This window comes from Aptenodytes forsteri, unplaced genomic scaffold (assembly GCF_000699145.1).
Source record: "Aptenodytes forsteri isolate BGI_AS27 unplaced genomic scaffold, ASM69914v1 Scaffold155, whole genome shotgun sequence".
NCBI lineage: Eukaryota > Metazoa > Chordata > Aves > Sphenisciformes > Spheniscidae > Aptenodytes > Aptenodytes forsteri.
The window spans coordinates 9,286,493-9,299,102 of NW_008794446.1; the positions used below are offsets into that span (position 1 = coordinate 9,286,493).

Here is a 12,610-nt window from a genome sequence, read left to right on the forward strand (position 1 = left end):
GGGCATATGTTCCTTGATGTTGGAAACAGGCATGATGACAATTCAAATGCCTTTGAAACTAGATAGTGGCTGAATTCTCTAAGGACTGGAAGTCCCAGTTTTGCTGTTGTACTACATCTATAAAAGACTGTAGACATTACAGCCCTCCAGGTTACTTGTAGCAGCAGTTTTTAGGTATCTATCTGGCACATGCAATGAAATTTGCTGTCCTTTATTTTAATAGTCATACTTTCTATCCAATGAATAAGCTAAGTCTGCTCATAATTTGGTTTCCAAACCTTGCACATGGAGCTGGAACCACCTAAACTGACTTTAAAGGAATGCTGAAGACGGGTTTCTGTTAAAGCCTGCCTCATCTGAGGGCTTAGTTGTAGAGAGAGATATAGTTGAGAGACACTGAGAGATATAGTTGAGAGATATAGTTGTAGAGTAGAGATATATATTCTCTTTAGGGCCAACAGCCTTGGACTCCTGAAGGTAGATGTCTAAGCCCAGGAAAAGGGAATTTCAGAAATGGAAGCTGTGTGGCTTCCTACTTCTCCCTTAGGCAGTATGTTAGCAATTGGAGCGCTCTCCAAATAACATGGGAGACCTTAATTCACTTGCCTCCTTTGCCTGAAGCTCAGCTTAAGCACGTCTCCTGCTTTTCCTATTGAAGCTCTTCTAGTTTGCATTAATTGCTGAGGGCTCCACCCTGCTAATGAAGGGCAATTTCAGTATTGTACATCAGACTCGTTGGATAAATTACAAAGGCAGCCCTTGAAGCAGGGGCTAACCAGGGCTTTACCACAATAACAGCGGACACTGTTAACTGGGGGCTCTTTCTCAGCTCAGTCTTTTGTGGGTATGTGGGATCATAACTGAGTGTGGGGTTTCTTCGCTTGTCCACCACAGCTGAAGTAGCAAGTTCAAAAAAACGGCATAGTCTTACTCATTCTTTTGTTCTGATTCTCCTGCTTTAAGGGTGATGATTCTTTTCACTAAAGGATGGACATTCTGTCGTTTAATAATGATTATGGATTAAAAGCTTTCTGTAAATAGACACCAAGGCACTATGTGATAGCAGCTCCTACCTGGGTAATAATATCATCAAATATATACAAAACAGCATCAAAGGAGTTAAAAACCCGTAAGGTTTAAACAACAGACTATTAAATACAAATCCTGCTACCCAGAGGTGTGCAAACGATTTATTTGTGTTCAGTGCAACACTGTACAGGGGAATGGGTCTGCAGTGGTGTTTCTCTACAAGGTTAATAAATGGTTTGTCAACTCTGGTGAGCATTTACTTTGTATCCAAAGTCCTAATGTAAAAGTAATAAAGAGTAGTTTTACTCTCTCCGTTTGTGATGGAGTCCCACTCTGACAGGACCAGAAGTATCAGTCAACAGCTGCAGATGGAAATGAAATAGTCCTCTTAATTGAATTCTGTGGGCTGCAAAAAAGGATTTTTTTCCCACCGCCCAAACAGTTCCTTGTGTCAGACAATCTGGAACCACATTAAAGATTTTTTCTTTTTACTAGTCCAGCTGGCAGAGCAAATTGCTTTGTTGAATTAGCATGTCCGAAAATATAAAAAGGTTTAAATGAGTACAATGGTACAGGCAGTACAACAAACTATTGCTATTAGAAAATATACTAACATATTTCTCTGTTGTATAGTGAACAGATTTGAGACACAGGGAGGTGTAAATGACTCTTGGAGCTTTTTGTATTAGTTATTTTTATATGAATCTCAGTAATAAGCAAATCAGCATATATGTTGCCAAATTAAAATAGAAAGCTATTAGCAAATTAACAACTTTTACACAGAACTTATACAAATACCACATTTTTCATATCTTGTGTTATTGCAAGAACAAAATTGCATAGACCATTTGCTGGCACTTTCTGAATTCCCCAAATAATGCTTTGTCTTAGCAAATAGTTCAAGTAGTTCCCTCAATTTAATTTCACCCACTAATGCAATTAAGTGTTTACATGTTGTGAGAGAAAAAAAACCACGGAGCTCAAAAATATTAACAATGACATAATCATCTGACTGAACAATAGTTCAGCAAGGAAACATATTCCTTTTATTTTTTTTATGCTCTCTGTAAGGCTGTTTTCAAAGTGTTATTGACAGAACATAAAATTTGATTCAAGTTATTCTTCTGAAGTTGAAATGTCATTTGTGCTCTTCTTCCCCTTTCACTCTGTAGCCCAGAATTGTAGCTACAGATTTGTTTCCTAAACTGAAATACTTTGTTTTTAAAATTCTGAAAATTCTGCTTTCAGTAATGCCTTTTAGCAATAATATAAAACTCAGACTAGCAAGGGAGTGTGTGGCCGTTTCTGGTGCCTCACGGGCAGACACGGCTGTATTCTTGGCAAGTGGAGCCCACGCCGGCCACTGACAAGTAGAGCTTTCCATCCGGACACACACAGATTTCGTAAAGCCCCTGAGAAATACTGGATCCACCCCTTGTACCCTCAGGCAATTTGGGCAGTCGCACAGTTTCAGCATCGAGCAAAAGCTGCATGGGAGAAAGCAGGACAAATGGGCTCGTTAGAGGTAATAATGCAATAGCATGCCATAAACCAACTTGACTTTGTCTCAGCAGTGGTTTAATAATAGCTTTCTAACCAGACTTGTTATATACAAAGGTGCTCTGAGGCCTAGGCTCTTGGCAGACACTGGAACACGGGAGAGGGATAAGCTGGTGCCCATCCTTTTCCTTAGCAGAGACCTCATGAAGTTCAACAAGGCCAAGTGCAAGGTCCTGCACCTGGGTCGGGGCAATCCCAAACATGGATACAGGCTGGGGGATGAAGGGATTGAGAGCAGCTCTGCGGAAAAGGACTTGGGGGTACTGGTGGATGAAAAGCTGGACATGAGCCAGCAATGTGTGCTTGCAGCCCAGAAGGCCAATCGTATCATGGGCTGCATCAAAAGAAGAGTGGCCAGCAGGACGAGGGAGGGGATTCTGCCCCTCTCCTCTGCTCTGGTGAGACCCCACCTGGAGTACTGCCTTCAGATCTGGGGCCCCCAGTGTAAGACATGGACCTGCTTGAGTGAGTCCAGAGGAGGGCCACAAAGATGATCACGGGGCTGGAGCGCCTCCCCTATGAGGACAGGCTGAGAGAGTCGGGGTTGTTCAGCCTGGAGGAGAGAAGGCTCCGGGGAGACCTTATAGCAGCCTTCCAGTACCTAAAGGGGGCCTACAAGAAAGCTGGAGAGGGACTTTTTGCAAGGGCATGCAGTGATAGGACAAGGGTTAATGACTTTAACCTGAAAGAGGGTAGATTTAGATTAGATATTAGGAAGAAATTCTTTACTGTGAGGGTGGTGAGACACTGGAACAGGTTGCCCAGAGAAGCTGTGATGCCCCCTCCCTGGAAGTGTTCAAGGCCAGGTTGGATGGGGCTTTGAGCAACCTGGTCTAGTGAAAGGTGTCCCTGCCCATGGCAGGGCAGTTGTAACTAGATGATCCTTAAGGTCCCTTCCAACAGAAACCATTCTATGATTCTATGATAAGAGACTGGGCCCCTGCCTACACTGAATAGCAGGGCATGGGCGCTGCTGCCGCCGCTGGACCCAGGTCTGTCCTGGCCTGAGTGCTGAAGCCTCGCAGCCGTGCCAGCTGGTTAAGGATGGACATACAGGTTGGTCTGGAGTTCCTCTGTGAAAGAACTGGCACTGTACAGCCTTGCAGCCAGGATAAATAGGCTGCTGCATGTCGCATGCTGTTGCTGACGGGGCAGCTCTTAATGATGTCTGCAGAGCTTCACTCCTTAATTTATCAATTCTGGGGCAGAGTGTCTACCTCTGGGCCAAGGACCCCACTGGGGTGCCTGGGGATCACTGTGCTAGTGGGAGCTGAGCGCTATCAGAGTTTTATTGGAAAGTATTTCTCTAAGCTAATACAACATTATGTCAATTGGTAGTATTATTTAATCTGACCCATAAATAAAAGTCGTCCTATTGGCACCATTAATTTTAATATCCTGTCTACTAAAATCTGAGGAATTAAATTAACAGAACTTGAAAAAAGTCTTGAAGTTATTAGTTATATTCAGACAGTAAGATTAACCATAGTTAAGGAAACAGAAGGGCTTGTACTCACCACACCGTCGCTGCTGTGTAGCTTGATATCCATCTGGGAAAGAGCTTCAATATTCCCAGCTTGCGCGTTGATATTAATTCCCCGTGGTGCATCCATGCTCAAAGATCGGGTCGGTGATTCCAGCCTGAAAGCAGGAGCAGGAAATCTGACAGTAGCACATTCTCACATGTTCCTTTATTTTTGAAAAATAAGTAAACCTTGAACAAGCACGTAGCTATTTAAAAACACCAAAGTATCCCAAATGAAAAATATAGATGAATTCATAATATAAATGCAAGGTATTATTTCAGAGATAACTTCAGATTATTTCAGTATAATGGTAATTTATTCTTTAAAACTGAAACCCATTTTTACATTCTTTAGTTTGAATTTATTTTCATTTTTGACATAATAAGATACTGAAATTAATACAATCAGTGCAGTCTGGAAGTTTTTTAATCAACAAGTGTTTTGACATTGCTATCAGTTGGACCAAGATTTCACTCAGGGTGCGTGTGTGTTTAACTAGATGGCATCTGAAACTTAACAATAACTTTGTCTGAAATAAAAATTATGCAATATAACAGAAAGTTGCAAACCCTACAGTGCCACAAGATGGCAGGAAGGTACCGTATTAGCTGAATAATCACCTCAGCGGGTCAGCTGTGCAGGATTAATGATTTTTATTTTCCAGAGAGATAAGGCTTTGTTTCTTCAGAACTTTGGTATCATTTCCACGATAAGTAGTGGGGATAGAAGTACTAATTAAAAATCAGGAGAAGGAAAGAAAAAGCCCAAGCTCAGCAACAAGCTAGTGATTACATTGCTTCTTTTGACCATTACCTAGAACTGCTTTGTCTGGAGGCACTGGGAACACTGCAGGATCAGAGTTGATACCTACCGAGTTTTGTTCCTGGATATTGGCTAACCCTTCCTGATGAAACCAGCCTGAATTTTACACTGTCAGCCAACATTAAACAGGAGAATATTAAGGCTAGAGAAAATGAATCAACCGGTGGTCCCAGTTTACTTTACATCTATGTTACCTTCTCTATTCTGTACGTTCCCTGGACACATATAAAATCATGTGGGCTTCATCCATTATGCAGAACTCAGACACGCATCCCCGTTCCCAGTTCTGCGTGTGCTCACCCACTGCGTCTTCTGGAAACGTAGGGGGTGTGTGGGGGTGTGTGCATGCATATGCGCACAGACTCCCAGCAGATGCTGTGTTGGCTCCATGCGTGCTCAACAGCCACCGATCTGGATGAGTGGAGGACTGTGCCCCAGGAGGTCCTTTGCTAGGTGTGTGTCAGATAGTGAGTCTAGACGCTGACTGCCAATCACATGCTAAAGGAATGAAACAATTCAACACACAGTCTTGATGTAGCTGTCTGATGGGTTTCATTTACTCAGACTGCTTGAGTTCTTCCTTTTTTTGCAGTTAGTTCATTAAAACTAGAATTTAAAAGCAGTCAGTTTGTGCTTGTGAGAAACTTCAGTTGTATCTTAGAGTTCTGAAGAAGCTAAATCCAGTTGATATCTTAAAACCTAAACCCATGATACATGAGCGCAGTCAAGCACAGTCACTGAAACTTCATCTTTTATCCCCAAATCTGAAAATAACTCAGGCAATATGGGCTTATCGCTGCTGGCCAGAGGTAACAGGAGATTCTGTCTTCTTTGATCTTCAAAGGTGCCTTCCAACCCAAACCATGCTATGACTCTATGTTTCTATGATCTGCCTCTCCCCGACATCTCCTGGGTTAGTCACCTTCAATTAGTTTAAACTCCAGATTGGTAATTTAAATTCCTAACAATGGATAACTGCATCATGGTTTCACATTAGGACCATATCCATAAAATAGTTTGATGCCTTATCCCATGACTCTGAGATGGCACAAACTTCTGTCATGATCATGCTGAGTACAAGGGCACGAGTATGAGTCTGTTCTGCATCAGCCATCTAACATAGTATTAGTAATCTTTATTAAGCAGTGTTTGTGATTTAACAACTTTTCTATGACTTTTTGGTTTAGATCCTTAGATTTACACTTTTATGAAATTGGAAATCATTTTTTTGCTGTGATTTACATGGGAGATCTTCTTCATGGGACTATTTTCCAATGCATATTTGTATGCATTATATAATGAAAAATTAATCAAAGTTTGTATTTTTAATATTTAATGTTTAATATATTTTCTTAAGTCAGTGTCAAGGTAGTTGAATACAACCGTTGCCTTTGTTTTAACAAATTGCTATAAACATTGAAATAGCTCATGTTTTTCTGTAAAGTATTTCAATTCTTCATGGGACTATTTTCCAATGCATATTTGTATGCATTATATAATGAAAAATTAATCAAAGTTTGTATTTTTAATATTTAATGTTTAATATATTTTCTTAAGTCAGTGTCAAGGTAGTTGAATACAACCGTTGCCTTTGTTTTAACAAATTGCTATAAACATTGAAATAGCTCATGTTTTTCTGTAAAGTATTTCATCTATGTAAGTAATCTATACATAGGCATAATTTTTTATTTTTAAGCTGTATTGAATATTACAAGAAGGCAGACTGGGACAGATTTTTGAAGAGCATATCAGACCTGGAGTTTGAAAAGCAATCAAACACCGGAGAAATATTTCTTACTTTCTACCAAAATTAATGCTGGCAAGAAGCCTACAGACTTCGGAAGCATTTACAGATTTATGATATGACCTACATATAATTTAAATTACATGGTAGAATCACATTTGATATTATTAACCACAGTCCTAAATTTCTGCTGTTTATACAGGTCCTATTTCTATAACTGAGGGTAGATTTACCTAATTAAGTCATTGGAGCTTCCTGGCAATAGAAAATGCAGTGAAGCTTAAGCAGTGATTTTAAAGCCTTCTGGAACTATTATGTGTGAGATTTTAGCAAAGGCAACATTCAGTAACACTAATGATATATTTCTTCATACAGCATTCAAAGGTTCAGTGCCTCAAGTCCAGATGTAATAAAAGGGAAACAGGTACCTAGTGTAGAAATGACATGACTGAGTTGAACCTTGACTTCGAATGTCCCTTCTCAGTCCCCACTTTGTCCTGAAGACATGTGACTTCCTCAGCCCCTTAGACATTGACCTTAAAGTCACCTAAAGTTCTTCAGTGGTCCTGGCCCTGAGGCACTCCCAGTTTTTCACTGGTGGCAGGTTTGAACTTCTCCTCTATGTTTAAGGGTCTGGAGACCACAGAACTGCCCTAGCAGAAGAGCTGACTGACGGAGATACTTGCATGAACTCAGGGCGTCTCAGAAAGATATGAGCACTGCAATTATTAACACTGGTGGTGTTTTAAATTGACATTGATAAAGCAAAATGTGCTTTTTTTTTTTATTTATATCAGTGAACAGATGATGGGAGGAAGTTGCTCTGCACTGTGAATGATTTGGTCAGTCACGCAGAAGATGATACACGACTGTGTGCAGATAATGGCTGATAAGACAGTTTCAAGATCTATTCCCTGGGCAATAAAAGGAGGAAGAGAGTAAGCTGAGCTGAGCAAATGTTGATGTTCATCCCTCAAAAGCCTTGGCAAAACAAGAATTCAATTTGCTTGCAAATGCTGGAGGGTGCATGGACAGAGGACAGAAGCTGATTGTCTTAGAGTTTTTGGTCCCTTTTTAGCGTTTGTTTGAATTCAGGCAGTAGAATGATGAGGGAATATATTGTTACTGGTCACTTTATCTTTTTTAAAAATTACAAGCATATAAATTACATTTAACAGAATGGAGTGAGGATCTTTATCGTCCAGAGAAATTAATCTATGTAATGTGCTGTCCTAAATGAGACATCTGTCACAGCCGGTATCTCATTTGGAAGATGGATTCCGTACTTATGAGTAGCTTCTAGGTACGGTGGTAGCTATGCCAGGGGTTTATTAGCAAGTGGTGTGGTGCAAGAGGAATTGATCAGGACGGCACAACATTTGATGCCAAGGACCTGACACCCCCATTATATGTGTTCTGAGAAGTACTCTGGACTAGCTGTTGCCTGACCCTGAAGACTGGATGCCCAGAAAGGTTGGAGCATGTTAGGCATTCTCCAGGAGAGCACAGCTTTCAGGTTAATTTAATCCAAATGTAATCCTGTTCATGTGCCCCAAACAGGTCCACAATGAGAACCAAGGTTTGGGGAGCCCAGGCAGTTGGGAGATTTCCCTCAAAAGCACGTTCCTAATTTTAAATTAAAACACTCATGTAGACATATCCATGGAATGTGAAGCAATGGAAACCACACCTAGGCCCACTTGCGGAGTAGGTATTTTGCCTTGCTCTTCTTCACCCTGATCCCTGCAGCCACCTGGAGGTTTGTTGGCAAAGTGCAGGGAAACTGCACTGTCTTGGCTAAAGAAGGACAGGGAAGGGGTGGGGGGGTAAGTGCTAATATTTCATAGCTCTGTTATCTGCTGGATATTGGCTCTCCAGCAGTCCATTGCAACTAAAGCAACTGATTACAAGGAAGATAATATTTTTATTACGGTCTTCTTCCTTGTTGGTAAGATAGTTCCAGAAGTCGACTATACTGTCTTGGCAGGCTGCCAAGGAAATTTGGTGCTGAGTTGTGCAGAATAATTTAGGAAGGACTGTGTGAAAGTCTTCTGAGGGAATCTGGACAGCATCCAGGCTCTGCATCTGAAACCATCCCAACAGCCTACAGGCTTGGAGATTCCCACCCTTTCCTATGAGCATGTTGCTAACTCGTGGAGATACCAGATCACCAGAACTTGCTCAGTTGGCTGTGTTTAGGGAGGATGTGAGAGGAGTGACAACCTGCTGCGGTTATGGTAAAGCAGCAGCTGAGTTGAACCCTGACTTTGAATGTCCCTTCTCAGCCAGTGCATGCTGCAGGAATATTGATCTCTTCCTTCATCCTGTTCTGGCAGGAGATGGAAGCATACCTTGCTGATCTTACAAGTACCACAATGCATTAGAAAGCTGGTTTTAGTACTGCAGAAAGAGTACCACAGTCTTCTGGAGCCCAAGTTTCCTACCGCAATGTGGGATTACTTGGCTCTTAGAGCAGGACAGAGGAACCAGCTTGCTCTTGTGAGTTTGGGGAATAATTTATTCCTTCCTACTGGCCACTTTTTGTCCTTTCCTTCTTATGAGTCAGCATCTCTCCTGAATTCAATGGGGACGGAATTCCTGGGTATGACTTTAGATAAAAGTTCCCCAAATGTATGCATTCCTCCCAGCACCTACCTGAGGAAGACCAGGCTTACTGTAAGTGGACTGGACAGGTAGGTGGACACTGCCTCTTCCCCCCCCACCTTGCTTTTTGGTTAAAATAGCCTGATCAATTTTACCATACAGAGAACATTTTATGAAAGGTAAACCTGGCACTAAAGTGTTAAATGTATGGTAAAGAATTTAGCAGTGTATAATGTATTAAGTATTTGAGTTAAATATGTTCTTGTATCAGTAGAAGAGAAACACCTATGTATTTTAGCCCTGACTTAGCTTTAATTAAAAAAAAGGGCCCTTGTACACAGGAGAAAATAAAATGTCAAATATACTGGACTTGATTTATTTTACTTTACATCAGATTATTTCACAGCAGTATATTTGTTTAGATCATTAGTAAGATATTGGTCTGGTGTTCACCTATATGGTGGGGTTTTTTTTGTGAAGCCCTTTTAAACACTGAAAGAACACAAGGTGGGTCCAGGCAGAACCTAAATGCTAGCTACTTCATAATGCCTTTTAAAGTTTTTCACAAAGCTTTCTGGTATTGATTTTTATGAGAGTTCATAAAATATACTAATCCATCACTTCCACTTTTCTAATATGCTCAATCTTCCTCCCATAGTGCTTTAGTATAATTAAAATAAAAAGATCCATGCAAAAGGGCCAAATAAATATCTATATTAAGGTTTGATTTAAGAAGAAAGTCATATGAGGGGGCAGAAGACAGTGAAAAGATCTCACGCCCCTTTCTTTCTGCCATTTAGTCTTCATAGGACTGAAGATGCTGCTTCACACTTGTTCCTAGGCATTGATATGGGAGCATGCATGGGAAATACAGTATTAGAGAAAACATTGAAGAATATGAAGAAAAAAGAGGAGATATAGAAAATGTAACTCAGAAGAGCTGGAACAATGGTACTTTCTCCACTGGTGTGTATTTGCATATTGTTCTTGTTTCCCTTGAACTTTCATGAAGATGCTAAAATCAAACCTGATAAGGATGTCTCCCACTCTTCCGAGTACATGGCTGTTTGACCCACCTCTCAGTAAGCAATCTCTATCACTTCTCAGAGTTAGAAAACATTTTACAAAAATGAAGTGCTTTGACTAAACTGTTCCAAGGCCAAATAAAGCCATCACAGTGAGTTCAGTAAGGTTGCCAGTTATGGCACTGAAGATCTGATCCTGCAAGCCTGCATTCCTGTGAAAGTAAGCACTGTGCAACTTGCCTGTGCACGTGTACTTCCAAGACTAGGCTCATCTTTTTCTGAGATTATAAATACATATAACTTTTCAATCCTACTTTATTTCTTTGAGAGAAACAAGAAGAGTTAGGAGAGCAATGGCTACAGGTCTTACTACCATCTATAAAGACGCAGAACTGAGGTTACACAGGGGACAGGCTGTGAGAATGGGGCATAGAGCATCAGATGCTGTCGGCACATAACCAAAACAGCTTTTTCACATTGTTAAGTAAGGAAGAAACCCTCATATGCCTCTGGTGTGCAGAAAGGAGTCTTGCCATGAATGCCTGCCCTTGAGTTCAAGTCTGACTTTGGAAAGGTGAAAGGGGAACAGAAATTAAATTAGGCAGTGATTGGAGGTCAGGGAGCAGAGGAAGAATAGAAAAGGTAAGAAATGAAGGAAAAAAAAAACATGAGGAAAAAAGGGGGAAAAGTAGAATCTTTAACCTGTCAAGGAACTAATGTCTTGAAAGTCAAAAAGCAACCTAAGAGGATTCTGTGGGCTTAATTGGCCTTGGTTCTCTGTAAGTGGCTGCTTTCAGCTCTGCTCTTTGAATGCATGTTAACCTTTAAAAGGCAATAGGAGTATATTGGCTTTTTGATTAGTCTGAAAGCAGTCTAATTCACTGGCAATGCAGCTAGACATTGTAAGAAGTAAATCATAGCCAGAGCATGCACTAGTTACGCAGGAAAAAGAGATTGTCAGCATTTATTTATGCTCCAATATATGGAATTTCAAACCATATTCTCTCTTTATGAGGAAGCTGGATTCCTGTTGACACGAGCTGAGCAAAACTAAACTGGAGTTGTAGAGGTGGATAGTGAGCAGCAGGCACACACTAATGTTGGCTGCCAATTCCCACCCATATTCACTTATCTCCCAGCAGCTTGCTGTTTTGAGGTCAGGCAAGGGGGGAGGGTGATCAGGATGTAGCAAGAAGAATATGATAACCCAAAGCTATGGATCTTGGTGTTCTGCCTTGTGGCTTTTGGTTGTTTGCCAGCAGGTCCAAAGGCAAAGAAGGACAAAACAGCAGGACTGAGATCTCAGTCTTGGTATATGCCTCATTTCTGTTTTGTTTTGTAAAATTATTTTCTTTGGAATGGCTCCTAAAATTACATCTTCTTGCAAACAGGAAAGATAAGTTTCACAGCATGTTCCAACAACCATGTATATCTTAAGGACATGGAAGTGTTAGTATTCAACAGTAAACTCTGATAGTTCTTACTGAATGTTAAAAAACAGAAACTACTAATGACTCATTAAATCTTCCCTGATCACTTTCTGCACAGTAATGGAAACATAGCAGTTACTTAGTCAAGCCTTGGCACAAAATTCTGATTTGACATAACTACTGTAAATCTCTCAAATGCTGACTGATTTTTCTTTCTAAAATATCCCATTTTGCATCACACATATTGAATTTCTTCATTGAAAGGTGGAATAATTGCTTCCTACCTGGATGATGCTGTCTTCCATATTTCTTCCATTCACTTTGATACTCTAAGTCTGAGCTTCACTGAGTTAAACTAAATGTACTATAATGAAAAAAATTTGACTGAAAATCAGCATCCATTTTCCCCTGTCAAGTCCATTAGTTGGTCAATGGTTATATAACATCACCCCAATTTTTGTAGTTTAGTTCAGAGAAACCATTTTCCAAGGGTTATTGCTCCTGGGAGTTGCCTGCATTAGGACACATATTCTGTTTCAGTAAGACTAATGTCAATATCTACAGCTCCCTTACACTGAATCCCAAGTTAATCTATTATTTATGCCACAATAAAATGTAATATGCAAACCAGCACATTTTTAATGAATCAAAATTAAATAACCATTACTTAAAATGAAAAAAAGAACTTTTCTGCAGTTTTTTCCAAGTGGATCTGGCTATTTCCTTGAAGACAAATTTACAGGAAAACTTATAGTAGCACAAGATACAGCTTAATACTAGAACTGTAATTTCAACTTAAGTATGCCAAGGCTAATACCTCTCCAAAATAAAGTTACTGTGCCAGTAATAAAAAAGATCACCAGCATCTTG

The 12,610-nt window shown here is 40.3% G+C and overlaps 1 protein-coding gene across 5 annotated transcripts in view; it reads right to left on the minus strand.

The window, feature by feature from the left end:
• Positions 1–1,175: 1,175 nt before the first annotated feature.
• The window catches only part of SGCG (sarcoglycan gamma), a 167,827-nt gene continuing 156,392 nt past the window's right edge, over positions 1,176–12,610 (minus strand). For all 5 annotated transcript variants that reach the window (XM_009290246.2, XM_019474861.1, XM_009290250.2 and 2 more), the window contains 2 exons: positions 4,107–4,230; positions 1,176–2,516 (listed from right to left, as the gene is read on the minus strand). In XM_009290246.2, coding sequence (XP_009288521.1) covers positions 2,343–2,516; positions 4,107–4,230 — 298 coding nt within the window. In that variant the 3' untranslated portion in view covers positions 1,176–2,342. The remainder of the gene's footprint in view (positions 2,517–4,106; positions 4,231–12,610) is intronic.